The sequence below is a fragment of the Cervus elaphus genome, chromosome X (genome assembly GCF_910594005.1).
Source record: "Cervus elaphus chromosome X, mCerEla1.1, whole genome shotgun sequence".
In the NCBI taxonomy this organism is placed as follows: domain Eukaryota; kingdom Metazoa; phylum Chordata; class Mammalia; order Artiodactyla; family Cervidae; genus Cervus; species Cervus elaphus.
The window spans coordinates 143,994,101-144,012,638 of record NC_057848.1 but is presented as its reverse complement, the minus strand read 5'-3'; the positions used below and the strand labels follow the sequence as shown (position 1 = coordinate 144,012,638).

The 18,538-nt window shown below is 41.3% G+C and overlaps 1 protein-coding gene across 14 annotated transcripts in view; it reads right to left on the bottom strand.

Annotated features, from left to right (window-relative positions):
- DMD (dystrophin) overlaps nt 1-18,538 on the bottom strand; it is a 2,565,910-nt gene that overhangs the window by 134,283 nt on the left and 2,413,089 nt on the right. For 10 of the 14 annotated variants that reach the window (XM_043895268.1, XM_043895262.1, XM_043895270.1 and 7 more), the window contains one exon: nt 12,137-12,198. In XM_043895268.1, coding sequence (XP_043751203.1) covers nt 12,137-12,198 — 62 coding nt within the window. Of the gene's footprint in view, nt 1-12,136; nt 12,199-18,239; nt 18,397-18,538 lie in introns of those variants that run through there. The other 4 variants (XM_043895272.1, XM_043895276.1, XM_043895273.1 and 1 more) reach the window with 2 other exon arrangements.

Here is an 18,538-nt window from a genome sequence, read left to right as displayed (position 1 = left end):
TTCACAAGTCAAAATCATGCTCCACACTGGTCAGGGCATGTAAGGTGAGTACTTTCCTGTATTAAGAGTGTACATGGGCACAGCCTTTTTGGAGAGAATTTCAGGCAGAATATTTACCATGAAACTCAAAACATTATTATCCTTTGACTTGGTGATTACACTTCAGTGAATCAAATACAGAAAGGCTTTATGCACAAAGATGTTCCTCACAGGCCTACTTAGAGCAGTGAAAAAACTGGAAACAGCTGTGGAAAATATTATTGGCTCCATACTCTTTAACTGCACCTTGGCCAGAAACTGTAACAGTCACACAGAACCTTGAACAGCATGTGATCATTCTAAGCACAAATGTTTTGGGAAGACAGTGTGTTCTACCAGTCACTAGTTAAAGGTAAATGTGTGTATCTGTTATCATAAAAAGTAAAACTTACAGGAACTTATCATAAAGTTGAGTTTCTGTCTACATATGTTTGCTAAGGAGGCAAAGATTTTTCTGGAACACTGAAAGCTTCCAAGGAGAGTTGCCTTGTCACCTCAAGAGCATAAATATTTGGCAAAAGAAATGGTAACAATTAACATATTTGTGGTAGAAAAGCTTTTGTTCATATAAATATATAAACTATATTTATCATAGGATAAATTTTTCTTATCAACTTTCTGATTCCTGACTGCCTATTTTTTACTACACTGACTTTATTCTATAACATCTCTAATACATTAAGTAGCTTTTTGGACAGAAGACATCATAACACTTTACTTGGCCTGCTCCTCAGAAGCCTGTTTGTAATAAATCTCCAGAATCTTAGAGATTTATTTCCATAAATTCAACATGAATTTGAGTTTTCTTTGTCATAATTTAATTTTTGCAAAATGAGAAATTATTTTTTAAAAGTGGTATTTCAAGAAAGTGTAACTTGGAAAATTACATCCCCAAAGAATTTAAGAATGAGAGAAAACTTGGGACACTGACCAAAGCAGGATACAACGTTATAAACATATTACCTCAAACAACTACATATTAATAAAAATGCATAGAAGAAAACACTGGAAGCAACCCTCTAAAATGTAAATGGTGGTTATTTCTGGGCAAAGGGATTTAAAGTGATTTTTGTTTTCTTTTACACTTCATCTTTCCCAATTTTTGGAATGCACATGTTTTTTACTGTTCAAAAAAGTAAGATTATTATCAAAATGTTTATACTTTCAATACTATTTTTAGCCTGTGGTCCTAAAGTTTAGGATTCACAATGCTTGGCACACTCTCACGTATTTCTTGAGTCAAGGAACCAAAGAAAAATTGAGGCTATCAGCACATCCAATTGTGTTTACTGTTTCCTTGTTATTTAAATTCCAAATCTATAATGACACTTTCTTTCAAGGGCCTCAGCTCCTTGATTATTATTCCTTTTAGAACAAAATTAATTCCAGGGTAGTGGTTTACCTGGTTTTGCTAAGATATCAAATTGACAATGAAATTTATAGTTTAATTGATAGTTCTAACTTTTATTACTATGAGACTTTATCTTCTACTTTCTGGAAAGAACTCTCTCTCTCCAGAGACTTCCATGTTGCTAGTTTAATCATCTGCCTTAGGAAAACATCGTCTATATCCTTCTGTCTTCTTGAGTGGGATCTGTCTTCTTCCCCAGCAAAATCGCCTTCCCTTGCTCTACTCGGTTTCATTCAACGAACATTTATTTAGAGGCTACCATGCGCCTGGTGCTAGTGATGAAGATGAGGAAGACAGTTCCTGCTTTAAAGAAATTCATTCGTTAGTCTTGAGAGACTTGAGCATAAACAACTATAAGTAATGCAAGTACTATAATCAAACGTGTGTGAGCTTATTCTTAGTGTTTGGACTTCTGTGCAGACAGCTGCTTGACGGCTCCCTCCTCTTTGCTTGTTTCCTTTGAACCCAGTGTGCCCTTTCAGTACCTCATCGAAGTGGCTTCAGACTCAGACAATCCTACGCAAGCTTTTAAGACTCCGTGTTTCTCTCCCCTGCATACTGGCAGATGGCTGACTGCATCATGGTCCGTGAGGTCTCCTGCTCTTTAGTCATCTGCTTGCTGGTTCTCAGATCCATTCTCTGACCTTCCCCCTGCTCTGCTCGCAACGACAGAGAATGGCATTTTCCTGCTTCCTGACAGCCAGCTTCTGAGCAAGTGTGGCCAAAGGGAGTCAGTGGCAGAAGAACAGGGGGAGGGGGCAGGAGGAAGGATAGGCCAGGCTATTTCGCCCTTTCTCTCTCCGTCTTCAGCACGAGCTCTGGGAGTAGCTCCCGCGCCCCCTGCCCCTCCACGGCCCCTCCCTCAGTGGTCCCCACTGGCCACTGGTTCGAGCTCCAAGTGATGGCTCTGGTGAAACCACCTCCAGCCCTGGCTACAACAGAGGCGCCGTCCTGTCTGTTCGGTCACCCAATGACAGAAGAGCTGAGAAGCCAACTTCCTGCACAAATCCCCTCTGTCTGAAATAGGTCGAGTGGTTTCTGTTTTCTGACTGGACCCTGATAGCTCCATCATCCGAGTCAAAAATCTCAGTGTAGAAACCTTCCACATGGGGGACTTCCTCAGTGGTCCAGTGGTTAAGACACCATGCTTCTGTTGCAGGGGGTGTGGGCTTGATCCCTGGTCGGGGAACTAAGATCCCGCAAGCCATGTGGTGAGGCCAACAGGGTAAAACAAAACCAAACGAACCTTCGACACGTCTTATAAGCTTTCTCCTTACCTCCGCAGCCACTCCCTTGTCCCCTCCCGACCATAACAGTACTGCTACCACTTCCTCTGCATCAGGCATTTTTCTGGGCATGTCACATTATTTCACAGGCTTTCCCCTTTCTTTTTACTCTTGAGTTACCGTACCTGTTTCTTTCCTTTGGATAAGGAAGGACATGAGGCAGGATAACAAACCTAATAGTAAGTAGTGCTGTATCATTATCACCATCAATAGTAATTAGAGCTCCTTGAGTAGTTACTGTGTCAGACATTTTGTAATGCACATATATTCTTTCTAATTCCCACAACACTCCTCAAGGTAAGTACCATCATAAAAATTTAACAAATCACAAAACTGGGGTACAAAGTTGTTACTGCTTTGTGTTTGGCCACAGAGAAGTGGTCGCAGAGCCAAAATTTCAGATCCACGTCTTGCCGACCTCAAAGTCAATGAACTTATTGTCCTGCTACATCATGTTACCTGCAAACCTCAACTCATTAAGTGACATTAAGTCATGGTGTAATCAACCCGTTCCCCATTGACTGCAACACACAACACAGAGTGCACACACCACATTCTATGTTCCAGATAAAAACCACACTTGCTAAGAAGGCCTAGGAAATGGTAAAGAATACAGATCCATTCTTTGCCTGAATTTTACTCAACTGGCAAAATATCAATATAAACTCCTGTAAGTAACACTTTCTAGGTGTTCATCTTTGGTGTCAAGTACCCTTTCCCAAGGACACTTGATTTGAGTTTACATTTATACTTTTAAAAATGAAATGCTCTAAGCAGAGTGCCACTCAAAGTACAGTTTTTCCACAAAGAGAGAAACTGGGATTGGGTCAAGCAACTTATATAGCAACTTCACACTGTCGTGACATCCAAAGGTGTATTCATTCAATGAGGCCATTTCACTGAATGACATACAGGCTAGTTCAAGTGTGGCTGAACTTATGCAGTGAGTCACGTGAGATATGAGTATATACTAGTCTGTTTTGATAAGACCACCTGAAAGTTTGCGACGTACTGGATGTTTAAAAAAAAAATTTCCTTCATCAGTTGAAGAAACACTGCTCTAAAACTGACAGCCTCTTTATAGACCTTGAAAGCAAAATATAAACTAAGCTTTTGCCACCAAAATGAATGCTTGCTAAACAATATGTGTGTAAACATATAAATACATGGGCACACGGGCATGTGCACACACGGATGCAAACTCATAACTCATAGGTAACATATATCCTGGTTACATAAGCTTCGATTTATAAGAAGGCACAAGGACTCTGCTGTAGTGATGCAAAGGATCAAGACTTTGTGGAATGGCCAATTCTCAAACATTCTTGCAGAATATCACCAGCTCACAAAAAAGTTAATGACTGACTCATCCACTATGTCAGAGGGAGAGTCTTTAAGAGTATTTTTAGGTCACTTTATTACTACCATGGAGAGTATGGACTTTAAAAACTCACTATTTTATATGAGTGTTCTGACTGTTTTGGATCTCTTTCCAGCAAAACTGCAGCTCCTAAGAGACATACAGAGGCAATCAGACTTCTGTGCTTAAAAAAGAAATATGGGCAATGTCTGAAAAAGAGTTGACACGTTTTTAGACGCCTTTACTTTGTGTGCAAAAAAACTATCTTCTGCAGATCCAGCTACATAAAACGGTCCACATCCAGCACTCTTCTCACAGCTGCAGGTGTAACCTTAACATTCCTCGTATTTAGATCCAGTAAACTACCCCAATTTTGGCAGCTCTTTACAATTGTAAACCAGTCTAAGCCTGAAAGAGAATCCTTTTGAGTTTCCTTCTGAAATAAGCTTTGGAAGATGCAATTCAGAAACATCTATGCATTTAGGTTCCTCAATTAGAAGCTTTAAATCAAGTTATTTGAACAAGAAGAATATTATAAAAGGATATCCCATTAAAATGCCATAAATTCGGGTTCTAAGATTACATTCCTATTTTACAAATGGGGACGATCAATTGATCTTAACTGAAGTTAAAAGAGCGGATTATTTTTCTTTTCTCTTTTATAAGCAGGATAGAAGTGAAGGAAGACCATTCATAACAGCCTTAATGTCTTATGCCTTCTATTTGGCTAATCTGAGTAAATCTCCCGTGCTAACTTTGTCAGCTAGGGAATAAAGAATGTCATTTGAGATTCCATAGCTTAATTATGCTGATAAAGCAGTTTGATAAATCATGCTACGAGTAATGGATATTCCTTGGAGAACAGTGAACTAGGAGCCATAAAATGTGTGCTCTGGACTTGGTCCCTTATCTTCCACCTATATGTCAGTATGAATAAGTTAAAGCAAGTTTTGTGCCTCGGCCTGCTCAAGTTAAGACAGAAAGAAAGAAACTGTGGCCCTATCCACTCATATGGCAGCGTTATTTTTCAAATCAAAGTCAGGAGCCTACTCAAGTGGATGGCAGGACAGAAGACCTGAAACTGACAGAAAATTCACATGCCAGCTTATATACCTAATTTATATCTGTGTAAGGATTACATACAATTATTTTCAAAAGGCCTTTGCACACTGTAAAGTGCTACAAAGATGGAAGTACAATAACTACTCATTCGATGCTCTTATTATTCATATCTTCCAGGCTGGTGGCCACAAAGGAGGCCTGGAGAGTTGGGCACAGCATGCATAAGGCTGAGCCAAACCCAGCCAGAAGTTCAATTAAACCCAGACATTTAGACATGGAAGGTTGCTGCCCAACTTGGTAAGTCAGAAATCTGAGACTGAGGGAAAGCAAAGGACCAGCTCAAGGTCACAGCCAAGTGGGGATCTGAATTGAGATATTCTTTCCAGTTCAAGGTGCTATGGTATAAAACCCAAAGACAGAAGATTCAATCCTTAACGATTCTTAAAGAAATAGAAGAGAAGGAATATGCAAAATATTGAGTAGCTTGAGTAGGTTGAGTACAGTTGAGTTTACAAAATATGCTGAGATAATCATTAGGACATGCTCCCCGTGCAGAAGGAATTCAGTCATTCAGAGTTCTACTTGCCAGAGCATCCTCAGGAGGGAATACTTAATGGAATGGAGAAAGCCTACCAAAAGAGAGAGGATATGCTAACTTAATTTTTCTTCCTCTTGGTAATCTGAGGAAAGAGCTATAGGACTTGTATGACAGTGTTTCTAACTCTATGTGTGGAGTGTGTGTGCATGCTCAGTCGTGTCCCACTCTCTGTGACTCCACGGACTGTAGCCTGCCAGGCTCCTCTGTCCATGAAATTTTCCAGGCAAGAATATTGGAGTGGGTTGCCAATTCCTTCTCCAGGGGATCATCCCGATCCAAGGATCAAACCCACATGTCTTGCATCTCCTGCACTGGCAGATGGATTCTTTACCACAGAGCCACCTGGGAATCAACTCTATATGAGCAGCTACAATTGTTTATTAATGACGATACTAATGCATCTTGAAAAACCTCTTAGCCTTTTGATTCTCTTCACTAGGGGTGCTGAAGAATCACACTGGCCTGAGATCCATCAGAGCCTAGAACTGAGCCCTCACTCGAACCCTCTGAAGTCTTCTCAGGCATTAGGGGCCACATGCTGACGGACTGCCTTCAAATCACAAGGGTTTTTAAGACCACTTTTCCTAAGAGTTCCTAAAATAGTTATAAGTCTATTTTTGAAAACAGAGATTCTGCATCTTTTGGTTGAATATCATGCAAAGGGGGCTCCAGACTTGGGGCAACAGCTAAGAGGGGCTAGGTCCTTTTAGAGAATGCCAGACCCACAGAAAAAGAAGGCAACCAATTCCCCTAGATGAAAAAAACTGGTGGTGAAAGAACTTCAAAAAAGGAAAAGGCAACTGGGTTAAGAAATGTTAGATCATCCGCCACATCTAGATTTTAGTAAATGGTTGCAAATTAAATCAGTTAACTTTCTGAAGCTTCATGATTCTCTCTTCATATTATCCTATTTTTTAAAAACCTATGTCTCCTTTACAAACTACTATTCCTGGCTGCACTGCTGGTATGCCCCATGTAAACACCTCATACTTTAGGGCAGAAAGAAGCCAGGGAAGGGACCACATAAAGATTTTATTGTATTTATAATTAATATACTCTCAATAAGACAGACTAAGAAATATATTTTGAAGGTATTTTTATTCTATGTCTGTTGGGGATGGAATGCTTTTTTTAAAAAAAAAATGTTTACTTAACATTTCAGTGATGAACTTAAGAACCTAGACATAAATTGTGAGAAAATGACAGGCTTTTCATCATAGAGCGGCACTTTACATAAATCAATATTGTATTAGTATTTCAAAATAAATTCCAGAGCATATTACTACCTAACATCTACTGATTTTTAAAAATGCCTTTTGGAGCCTTAAAGAACTTTAGGTTTTAAATCACCGAGATAACCGTTTGGAACAACAATCTTGCCATTCCATTTGTAAAGATGCTAATGGAAACCTGAAATTCACCTCATGAATGGAACATATTATTATGTCTAAGAAATGTGGAAGAATATGCCTCTCAACAGCAAATAGAGGGCCCAGCAGGTATATTTCCAGAGAGCCTCCCTACTAGAGGGTGGCAGCTTGCCCTCACTTTGCCTGTAAGACAGGAATAGGTGGCAGAATCTTCTTCCTATTGGGTGTTTGCCAAGAATGTGCATTTTTAAATAGAGGGGTGATTAAACTTTTAGAAATCCATTTGTCTGCAAAATCAACCAAAGGTACTTCTTGAAAATTATAATCACAACAAGTTTTGGAAACAACCTGACCCACTCAGCCCAAAGCAAGAGAAAAACAAAATTCTTCAGCATTTTGGTCCAATACCCTCATTCTAAGGATAAGGATAATAAAGCCACGTCAAAAACAAAACAGAACAAAACATGGCAAATTTTGTTTTTTAATATGCCACTCACCCCACCACATTCAGGGTAGTCAGAGAAAAATACTGAAAGAAAATTGCTTTTTGAGTTGTTCTTATTGATTTCTTTGTGCAAACAAAACAATGCTTTTGCCAAACCGTTAATGTTGCGTATAAAAATTTTTGGAGCCATTCCAGTGCTCCACTTCTTAATGACTGTCAGGTCACCACTGTGAACATTTAAAGTATTTCTTTACTATACCTTGTGTTGTGTTTGTGTGGGAGCCTGACAATTTCTTCCTTCATAACTTGGAATTTGTTAAACATGTACACAGTTTAAACCAAGGGGAAAACACAGTATTTTTAAACTTTGATGAAAACTCACTCAAAAAAGCTATTTTAGATCTGTTGAGAATAACTTGAAAATAATTATTTTACATTTTTTTATAATAAGCTAGTCTTATCTTCTTTACTACTCAATTTTTTTTTCTTTTACTACTCAATTTTTTAAGTCGGCTTTTTATGAATGTACATATCTGAAGACTAACAACACATGAGATGATCTCTTTGTGTTTAAATTTATCTGATAAAATTTAGGGGAATCAGGACTTAAATTTTGTCTATGTATGTGTGATGTGGGGGAAGGTATATATGTGACTATTGCTGCCTGTATGTCACAGGTTCTCATTGGTTAATGAATTAGAACTCTAGGGACTCTAAGGAAAGGGATAGATAGTACAGATGAATAAAATTTTCCTGTTAAATATAGTATTGTAAATAGTATAAACTTACTGTAGAAAGTCAGAAAAGAAGAATGAAAAAGAAAATCACCTAAGAATTGTACTATGTAGAGATCTGCAAGATTAACATTTTGAGTAATCACATAGCCTTCCATCAGTTAATGCTCAGGTGCTGTTTTTGCCTGGAGAAGGAAATGGCAACCCATTCCGGTATTCTTGCCTGGGAAATTCCATGGACAAAGGAATCTGGCAGGCTACAGTTCCATGGGGTTGCAAAGAGACACGACTGAGTGACAAAACAACAAACAACAAGGCTAGTAAGGGTACTTAATCTTGTAGGTTATTTCAGGATGTAGACACCCAACAAACTACTAAGTCAATCACTCCATGTGTACCTGGCAATAGTGAAAGGAAGAGTGTCCACTGTCCTGGAATCCACCATACTGTTTCTAGAAATGGAATGGTTTGTTCCAGAAATACCATTCAAATAACTGCCTATCCATAGGTAAAACTGTCAACCCTACTTGTAGCAGGTGCGTGGTAACCTACAAGGACAAACTTTCATAAGTTAATAAAATAAATGAGGTAAATGCAAACAGTAACAGAAGACCTGGGGTGGATCCCAGGGTAGAGTAGAGTGTGTTAGTCCCTCAGTCGTGTCTGACTCTTTGTGACACCATGGACTGTAGCCCACCAGGCTCGTCTTTCCATGGGGGTTTTCCAGGCAAGAATACTGGAATGGGTTGCCATGCTCTCCTCCAGGGGATCTCCCCAACCCAGGGATCGAACCCAGGTTTCCCGCATTGCAGGCAGATTCTTTATCGCTGAGCCTGGCACATGGTTTCTCTCTACCTGACTTCACCACTCTGTGAAAGAAGGCTGTTGACACCCTCTACCAGGCATGATGGTTGCTGACATCCATTTCCATGTGCGGCACAAGGAGGCTCTCAATAACTGGAAGATGTTACATAATGTGTCACCATTTGAATAAAAGTCTGGGAAACAGGATTTGTAACAAAAAAATGGGAAATATAAGTTTTGAAAGCTGAAAATCAAATGTTAACACTTAGTTCATTCCCAAGATGTTTGTTGTTAGGAGGGCAAAACACAAAATTTCAAAAAGGGGGGGAATGAATGGTGGTGGAATTGACCACATATTTATGATGGCAGCATTTTATTCCATGTAGATGACCTCAATTAAGTTGATTTCATCAAAGAATAAGTCTGCTAACAAATGAGCTCTAAATTTCCCTGCAACTGTAAAATAACATTATCTTCCACAGTCAGGTGATTTGCCCAGGGTTAGTAACCATGCCAGATTACCAGCTTGAATGATCAAGCTACTGAGAAAACTTTAGAAATATGATGATAAAAAGCATATTTAATTCTGATTGAAGATGCAAACACCTCTTCACTGAGAGTTCATAATTAGCTCTGTATCAACCATGTTTGTGAATTCTCATTGCAGAGTACTTCAAAGTAAGCTGGTAGAGTGTACAATGCAATGAAATGGAAAGATGGCCGAGGTACAATTCCTTTAGCTGAATAAAAAATGATTACAAAAAGAATGATTCAACTTTTGTAAAAATGTATGCATAGAGAGAAATTTTTGAGGATACCTGCTAGATGGTTACACATTAGTTAGCTAAGAGGTGGGTAACAGATGATTTATCTTTTCTTTTTTTGGTAGCTTATTTATATTTTTTAAACATTTAAAAACTTGAACAAGTATTGATTCTATAATAATTATAATTTTTCATCTTTTTGTGCATATGGAATCTTAGCTCCCTGTCAATCCCTGAACCACCAGAGAAGTCCCTCTCATTTTTAAATAAAAGTCAAGTAAAATTTTATAACTAAAGATTACTGTGATTAGAACAGGAAAAATTACAAGCGGGTTGAGACCCTGTAAACCAGAGGTTATAATCAGTAGGTCCAGTTTAAATAAGCTCTTTACTGAAAGATTTCAAGTTTGTCTTGAAAAATCCAGTCTTGAGAGCACTGGGCTAGGATGACCAGCTCCCTCAGCACAGCCACTGCCTACTTCAGATGAAGTCTCATTCTCTCATTTACCAAAATGTAAGCATTCAAGTTTTCCACCTGTGGTCTTAACAATGCAGCATAAAAGCCAGAAACCTTCTGCAGGGGCTGAAAATGTAGCACTTGAAGATCAGTTGATCCTGATTTTCCTTCAGTTTTTAAAAGTGTGTGTGTGCACATATGTGCCTCTACACACACACACACACACACACACACACACACAAATACACAAACTCTTACTGTGAGACTGGGCTGACATAATATTACTTGTATAGAGTATCTCTGGCTAGTAGAATTTTAAGTGACTTTTCTTTTACACACTTTGGCTTTTTTCCCCCCAGATTTTCTAGAAGGAACTTCTACCATTTATGTTTTTCTTTATGTTTAATCTTTTATTTTATATTGGAGGATAGTTGATTAATAAGATTGAGTTTCAGGTGTACAGCAGAGTGATTTAGCTACACATGTCACTATATCTATTATTTTTTAATTTCCTTTCCCATCTAGGTTATTACAGAATATTGATCAGAGTTCCCTGTGCTACACAGTAGGTCCTTATTGGAAAAAGTTTATGAAAACAATCAGGGTGGGGGAGACGCTAACATCTCCTATCCCGTCTTCATGTGTGCATGCTCAGTCGCTCAGTCGTGTCTGACTTTCTGCGACCCTATGAACTGTAGCCCACCAGGCTCCTCAGTCCATGGGATTTCCCAGGCGAGAATACTGGAGTGGGTTGCCATTTCCTCCTCCAGGGGATTTTTCCCGACCCAGGGATCGAACCCATGACTCCCGCATTGGCAGGCAGATTCTTTACCACTGAGTGACCTGGGAAGCCCCCACGCCCTGTCTTCATAGCTGGAATTCATTAACCAAAGGGAACCGATGGCAGAAGGGCAGTAGGAGCTACACACAGATATGTGGATACACACACGTTGAAAATGTATGTCTGAGTATCCTGATTCCCATGGGTTTTCTCACATAACTTAAAACCCAAAGAGTTCACCTCGTGCATTTCAGTCTGTAAATACATTTAGTCACAAAAAGAGAGTTTAAAAATATTTAGAAGTAGAGAAGACATGACGATTTTTAATTAAAACAACAACTAGTTGCAACGTTAGGGGATTCAGTTCAGATTATTCCTGAGGAATCAAAAATGGCAGAGAGTGGACTTTCATCAAGCATTAAAAAGACTGGTGTTTCACCCTTATTTGGAGGCTGTGCATCTGTTCAAAAAATTCCAAGTTATGGGAAGGGTGGGTGCTGCCAGGCTCTCACACAAACACAAAACAAGCCATGGTAGACCAATCATTGAAATGTACATGCTGATAACCTGATGCGTTTAGGATTATGAGCACTGCAGTGACTGCAGAAAATTCCTTGACACAACATTTGTGGTTTGGCAAAAGTGTTTTCTTGGTTTCACAAGGAAGAAATCAATCAGAACAACTTGAAACAGTTTTCTTCCTTTGGGGGAAAAAACTGCCATCCATTGCAAGTACTTTTTTCCCATCCTTTTAAGCAACAACAACAAAAAACTAGTAAGGCCTTTTAACCTGCTCAGATATACTGAATTTTCAGGAATCAATGAAATCCTAAAACTTATTTTTAACCAACCTCGGAAAAAAGGAAAGCTGATGGTCAATTTTGAATAGAAAGGTGCTGCTGTTTCTCACTTCTTAAAACAATCTAGTGACATATTTAGATAACAAATGGCTTGCACACTACAAACTACTTTATCCTATGAGTCATCCATCATTTCATCTGGAGGAAAGATGGCCATGTCCTTACCTAAAGACTGGTAGAGCTCTGTCATTTTAGGATGGTCCCAGCAAGTTGTTTGGGTCTCGTGGCTAAAACATAAAACACAAAGAGAGACTTTAGAATTTAGAATGAATAGTAGAGAAAAAGAGAGACCAAAAAAAAAAAAAAGCACAAAATGCTTTTCGATCATTTGGCTTCATGACTTCAAAGGACTTCCATCCTCTACTGACAAATTATTTTACAACAGAAAGGCCCCTACCTTTGCTTTCAATGGGAAAAGCAATATGATCATGATTTTGTAACCAGCATTTGTTTATTTTTTGCGCCCACAAGTTGCGTGCACTTGTTATCAGAAAAGGGCCTGGAAATGTAATCAATAATTGAAAATCAGGGTTTCTTCAGCCATCCAACTCGGAACATACCGAAAGGACACAGACAAGGGTTATTCAACTCTGTCAAAGAGATACTGGACATTAATTTCAGAAATCAATCGCCTCGCTTCTCACTTGCTCTCACTGCCCCTGACATGTTTCCCTTACTTTCTTCTCTGTATCCAGATCTCATCTCCATGATGATGTCAGCTTAGGGTTTATCCATTGCCCGACTCATAGATCATATCTTCCCTCTTCCCATTATTTTAGAATGTCTTTTTGACTCAGCACTCGCTACACCACTGCACCTTTTCCTATGGTTACTTGGGTCTGAATGAAGCATTCACAGTTCCCTTCCATTTCTTGAAGTTTAGGTAAGTGTGGTTGCCGGCTATCAGCTCCTGCCGCAAAAAGAACAGAACACCTTTGTTCCTCATTCGATTCCGGGAATAATCCTGGGAGAGATAACTACATATACTTTTCCTTTACTTTGGACCATCTACATAAATCACCACAGCATCGTATTTCCAGTTTTGGGGGATTACCTGGCTGGCCTTTGATGCAGTAAAATGCAGCCTTGAATGATATTTTGGTGCTCATAAGCAGAGCCTATTCATCATCTTTCAGGGAAAAGGGTGGGGGGCAGATGGAGAGAGGAGAAATGGCTTAAATGTGGACACTTGAAGGGGAGTAGAAAACACAGAGGCTGCACACAGAAAGAGGAGCTTGGGGAGGCCAACAAAGTCAAGTGTAGGTGTTAAATCTTAGGATTAGACTGCCTCTGTGGCACACTAGCTGTGAAATTTGGGGCTGCCCCGCTCACGTAGGGGTGTTAAAGGATGACTTAGTATAGGTCAGTGACTGATACCTTCTGGCACTCAATATGTGGTCATTTTTGCTATTATGTGGCGCCCCCAAGTTGTTGTTTTAGTCGCTCAGTCGTGTCCGACTCTTGTGACCCCCATGGACTGTAGCTTGCCAGGCACCTCTGTTCATGGGATTTCCCAAATTACTGCCCCTTGAAAGCAAAGCTTTTATTAGTTGATTATGATAGAGATGAGGATCCAACTGTGGTAAGTCTGCTACACCTTAAGACCTTTCACAGGGGGCAAAAGCAGTGCTCAATATGTGCTGCCCCTGTTTTACAGAAAATATGCAAAACAGAGAAACATTTACTGTGGTCTGCTAAATAGAACACAATCACAAATGACACAAACATGTGTGGCAGTTCCCCAAGCTGCACAACTTCAGAGACCAGCCCTCTGATATTTCCCAATCAGTAAGTGAACGGTGAAGGCCAGTGAAAGAAATTTACAAGAAAGGGTTCCTTGCTGAAGGGCTGCTTCAATCTCTTTCACACCTGTCCGTTTCTGTTTGACTTTTCCACAGAGGCGATCTGCATGTGAGGAGTAGACAGGGGCTTCTCAGCCGAGGGAATGTAGCAGAGTCGAGTCCAAGTCTTGCAAAGCAAGACAAGCAAAAGATGCAGCGCATGCTGTAGGGAGTTTTAGAAAGCCCCATGTCCACAATGGTTTATGATCTGGAGAAGGGGTGGGAGGGACGGGTACTTTATATGCACAGCACAAGAAGGCTGCAGCTTGCAGCTTCATAGAAAAAAAAAGTGTTGCTTATTCTCAGGCATTTTTTTTTAAGCTCCAAATGAGACTGTGTACCAATTCTGTACACAAGTGTCCGGCAAGGAGAGGTTACCTGCTATGGAGACCACCCTGCATTTAGGCCTCTGCCATTTCCTATGGCCATCATATGTGAGCCCCAGGGAGACAGGGAGGGAGAAGAGGGGGAAAGCACATGTGTCCACATGTACAGGCTCTTATTACACACGCTGTGTAATTATAACACCCCATCTCCACCACGTGTGGGAGGACTGGAGCATCTTCAATCGATGGGCAGAAAAACATCTGTCTGAGCTGATAAACCAGACCTGACAGAGACAGAGAGAACCAGTCTGAAAAGCCACCATCAGTAATGGACGTCAAATTGGGGGAACACGGGCAAGAAGTAACTTGTATCAAATGCGATCCCCAAAGAAAAGAGAAACCTGCCTCTGAGTGACAGGAGAAGAGACTGAATGGGAGCTTCAGGGAGCTCCCTCCCTCCAAAGAAGATTTCATGACTGTTGATTTACAGCTCTACCTTTTAAAAAATATTTATTTATTTGGCTGCACTGGGTCTTAGTTGTGGCATGTGAGATCTAGTTCCCTGCGTGCGTGCTAAGTTGCTTCAGTCATGTCTGACTCTGCGACCTCATGGACTATAGCCCGCCAGACTCCTCTGTTCAAGCCATTTCCCAAGCAAGAATACTGGAGTGGGTTGTGATGCCCTCCTCCAGGGGATCTTCCCGACCCGGGGACCGAACCCTGGTCTCCGGAGGCTCCTGAATTGCAGGTGGAGTCTTCGCCACTGAGCCACCAGGGAAGCCCCACTTATTCCAGTGATTAAAAATTATGAAAGAGATTTTAGAAATTATCATTTAATCCATCCATCCACAGAGAAATTGAAATGTCCATTACTGGAAGAAGGAAAACATTCTAAGCCTCCACTTCCATATTCCATTCCTGAGCTACCAGATACTAGTTAGTCCTACCAAGGTACTCATTCTCTCTCCCACTTACTTGTGATTCTGGGGGATCCAAATAACCTACATCAATGAACTCAAACCAGTCCAAAAGTCAATCTTCATTTACTCTCCAACACACAAACCTTTTATTTTGAAGCAATGCAAAGTAACTAGAAAAACAAATCTATACTTCACCTTTGCCGGGTTAGCTTCATTTCAATTACAACCCAGCAGTAAGTGAAAGAAGTGAGCACAAGTGCAAAGAAGAAAAGAATAAAGGGTGCGACTAATCCTCCCAACTAGAAAAATAATCTTTTAATCATTTAATGCTAAAAACGACTGGCAACATAGCTGTAATGACTTCGGCTTTGGGAGTAACTATATGGAGAACCAAATACACATTTCACTGTATGTGGGTATTTTTGATGAATCCAAGGCCTGGTGGGACATATTTAACCTCCTAAACAGATAGGAAAAATGAGTATGAACAGGATGAAACGGTAAACACAAACCTGCATAAGTCCTATCTACATTCTACTTTATAGGACAAATCAATTATTGGTCTCTGATCAATACTGGTTTTACAGCTGTATCTGACTCTGTGTCTATCTTCAAAAACAGGAGAGGATCCTCATTAACTCCATGAGAAGCAGCTCAGGTTTACCTGGAATATACAGACAATATAGAAAAATATGCTGTGCTGGGGAGGTGGCGGTGGACGGGTGGTGGTACTGCTTTTTAAGCAACTGTCTTTTCTGCACTTCACTTTTCACATCATTAACGCGTTCCCCATACACCATGTCCAACTCGAAAGGCAATTCTGAATCCTGTTCACAAGTTAATGTTACAGCTTTGTTCAGCATTCCTGAAAACAGTGATGTTCAACATAGATCAAAATTCCATACATGCATTCACAGAGACTAGCCTCATAAATAATCCTTAAAATGCCCTTTAAATCTTTAAAAAATGTTATTGATTTTGGCCATGCTGGTTCCAAAACCTGGCATCAGATATGCCTCTCTGAACAGCCTTCAAACTCTGATCTCCTCCCTCCGCTCTTTTTTAGTGTGTACGAGCTACCATAATCTCTATTTTCCCTTTTATTTTGGGCCATGATAAGAACGTAAAACAAATTAAAATACACAATCACTGGATGTGACAAAAGACCCTGGCAACACCTACGTGTCAATAATAAGAAATTAAAGCATTACTCCATCAAGCACAGGACTGACCTAATTTCCTGCCACACAATTTAAATTTTCTCTCACCTTCTTTAGTTTTAAGTAGTGTGTAAGGTTATTATAACCATCTCAGAGCTGTTCCTACTACCAGTGCTGGAATATCAGACTTACTGGAATTGCTTTTTTTAGTTTCTTTAAAAACAAATACTAAACACTTAGAAAAAGTAACAAAATTCCACTGTTCTCCCCAGGAAAATGGCAGTTACCTAATTAAACTAAGATTTCTTCTGCCACCACTGTTATTTGGTACTGAAAATATTCCAAACAGTTGCCTTTTTAAAAAATATCTTTCCACTATTTCCCAGGGAGGAAAGTGATCCCTATGCAGCGATATAAAGGTAGCGTTCTCTTGTGATTTGCAGAGGATTAGAGTTTGGCTTCATATATAATCTGGAGCCCATTGATCCACACACACAAAATCATTTCCCTTTAATCTGGGGATCAGACTCTTTTTCTAGAGAAACCTTGGCATTTGCATGCTGAATGCTGAACTTGGCTGCCACTGCTGGAAGACTCGAAGGGTGGGAATGGGAAAATATATTTAAAAGTTTCTGCTACTGTGGGTATGGGGTTTAGAGGGGGTGGGTGTCAGTGTAAGCATCCGATACCCTATTCTAGTCCCCATTTCTTGCTCCCTGTCACTATTAACATTTTGTTCTGTTTGGCTCAAGCCAGGGCAAAGATGATTGTCTCCGTGACTGTTCCAGCTGTTATTCCTCTTCCATTCTGTTTGCTTTTCAGGGCTTAACTCCCACCCACCCTCAACTTCGGCCAAAGCAATTTCACTTCAGGGTCGTGTCCTATCCAAGATCAAACAATGCTGACTGAAACCAATTCTATGGTGATCAAGGGTCAGAAACCTTTCATATAGCCATGTTGTTTCATTTGCTCTTCTGCTTTTCCAAGAGCAACCGGATCCTCCAAAGAGGGCATTTGGGACAAGGAAATAAAAAACCTAGACGAAAAAGAAAGGGTGATGGGGAGTGACAGGGAGAGGCCACAGGGATAAAGAAGCCGAGAGACCAAGAAGAGCTTGTTGGCCACATATGTTTATTTCACTTAAAGACTTCGGTTTATCACTTACCCTGGATGAATTTTTTTTCCACTTTAAAGTATTTTATAATTAATAATATGTCTCTCTTGGGCAACCAAACCCTTTCAAATCAAGCTTCAAACTTAACTTCAAATTGAATGGAGATAAACAGTGTCCTGCTCTTTTCATTGTCATGATTCGACCAAGAATGACAAACTTTGCTTAAAGACGGCATAGACACCTGGAGAAGGACACCCCGAAATGACTCCACTTTCAGCCCCAGAGGGCAAAGGAAAAAAAAAAAAACACCCCAAATCCTCTATGTCAAATCCTTGACTTTTGGGCTCTCCTTGCCTTTTCTTTCTCTCCTGATTTCTCCAAGTCTTGGGGCATGGCACGAACACAGTAGAAAATGCAACCAGGGAAATGTCAGTTGGAATCCTCGGAAGAAATCAGGCAGAAAGTTGACCTTTTGGCACTTGCAGCGCAATGGAAGGTAGAGCCTGGCGCGCCCCTTCCTTCTGCGAGGTCTGGAGACGGTTTAGGAAGCCTGGCTGATTTGCGTCCACACAGCACAGAAAGCAGCAAAAAGCTCCCGCAGCCCCAGTCCCCGCGTGGGGAACGTTCTGTCCCCTCTGGGTACTGCGAGACATCAGCCTTTTCTCTCCGAGCCCGTCCCAAAGTCGGGGGAAAGGGCTCCCAGCGAGGCGGGCGCCGGGGGGGAGGGGGGAGCCCCGGGGGCGCACCTGCTGCGGCGCCGCGGGGGGACCTTGCCCTGATCGCCGGCCGGCCGGAGCCCGGGGTCGAGCCGCCACGCGAGTGTAAGTTTTGGCCGCCTCTGCCAGCACCCTGCTCGTGCCACAAGTGCACGGACTGCGGCGATCTGAGGGCGGCGCGGTGCACTTACCCTTTGAGCTGTTCCCTCATGGCTGCTAGGGCTCCGCGGTCGGGGGAGGGCGTGAGCGGAGTAGTGAGCTTCCCAGAGCCGCCGGGCTCCCCGAAAGTCGAGCGCCGCCGCTGCTGCCGCCGCCGCCGCCCAGGCTCGAAGCTGAAAGCACTGCGGAGGAGCCGGCGCGGGCTAGCAGGCGGGCGGGCGGCGCGCGGGAGGGGGCGCTGCAGGCAGACGGGGCGGGGCTGGGCCGGGCTCCGCCCCTACCTAGCGCCCTGGGAACCCGGACTCCCGGAGACCCGGCAGTAGGCAGTCGG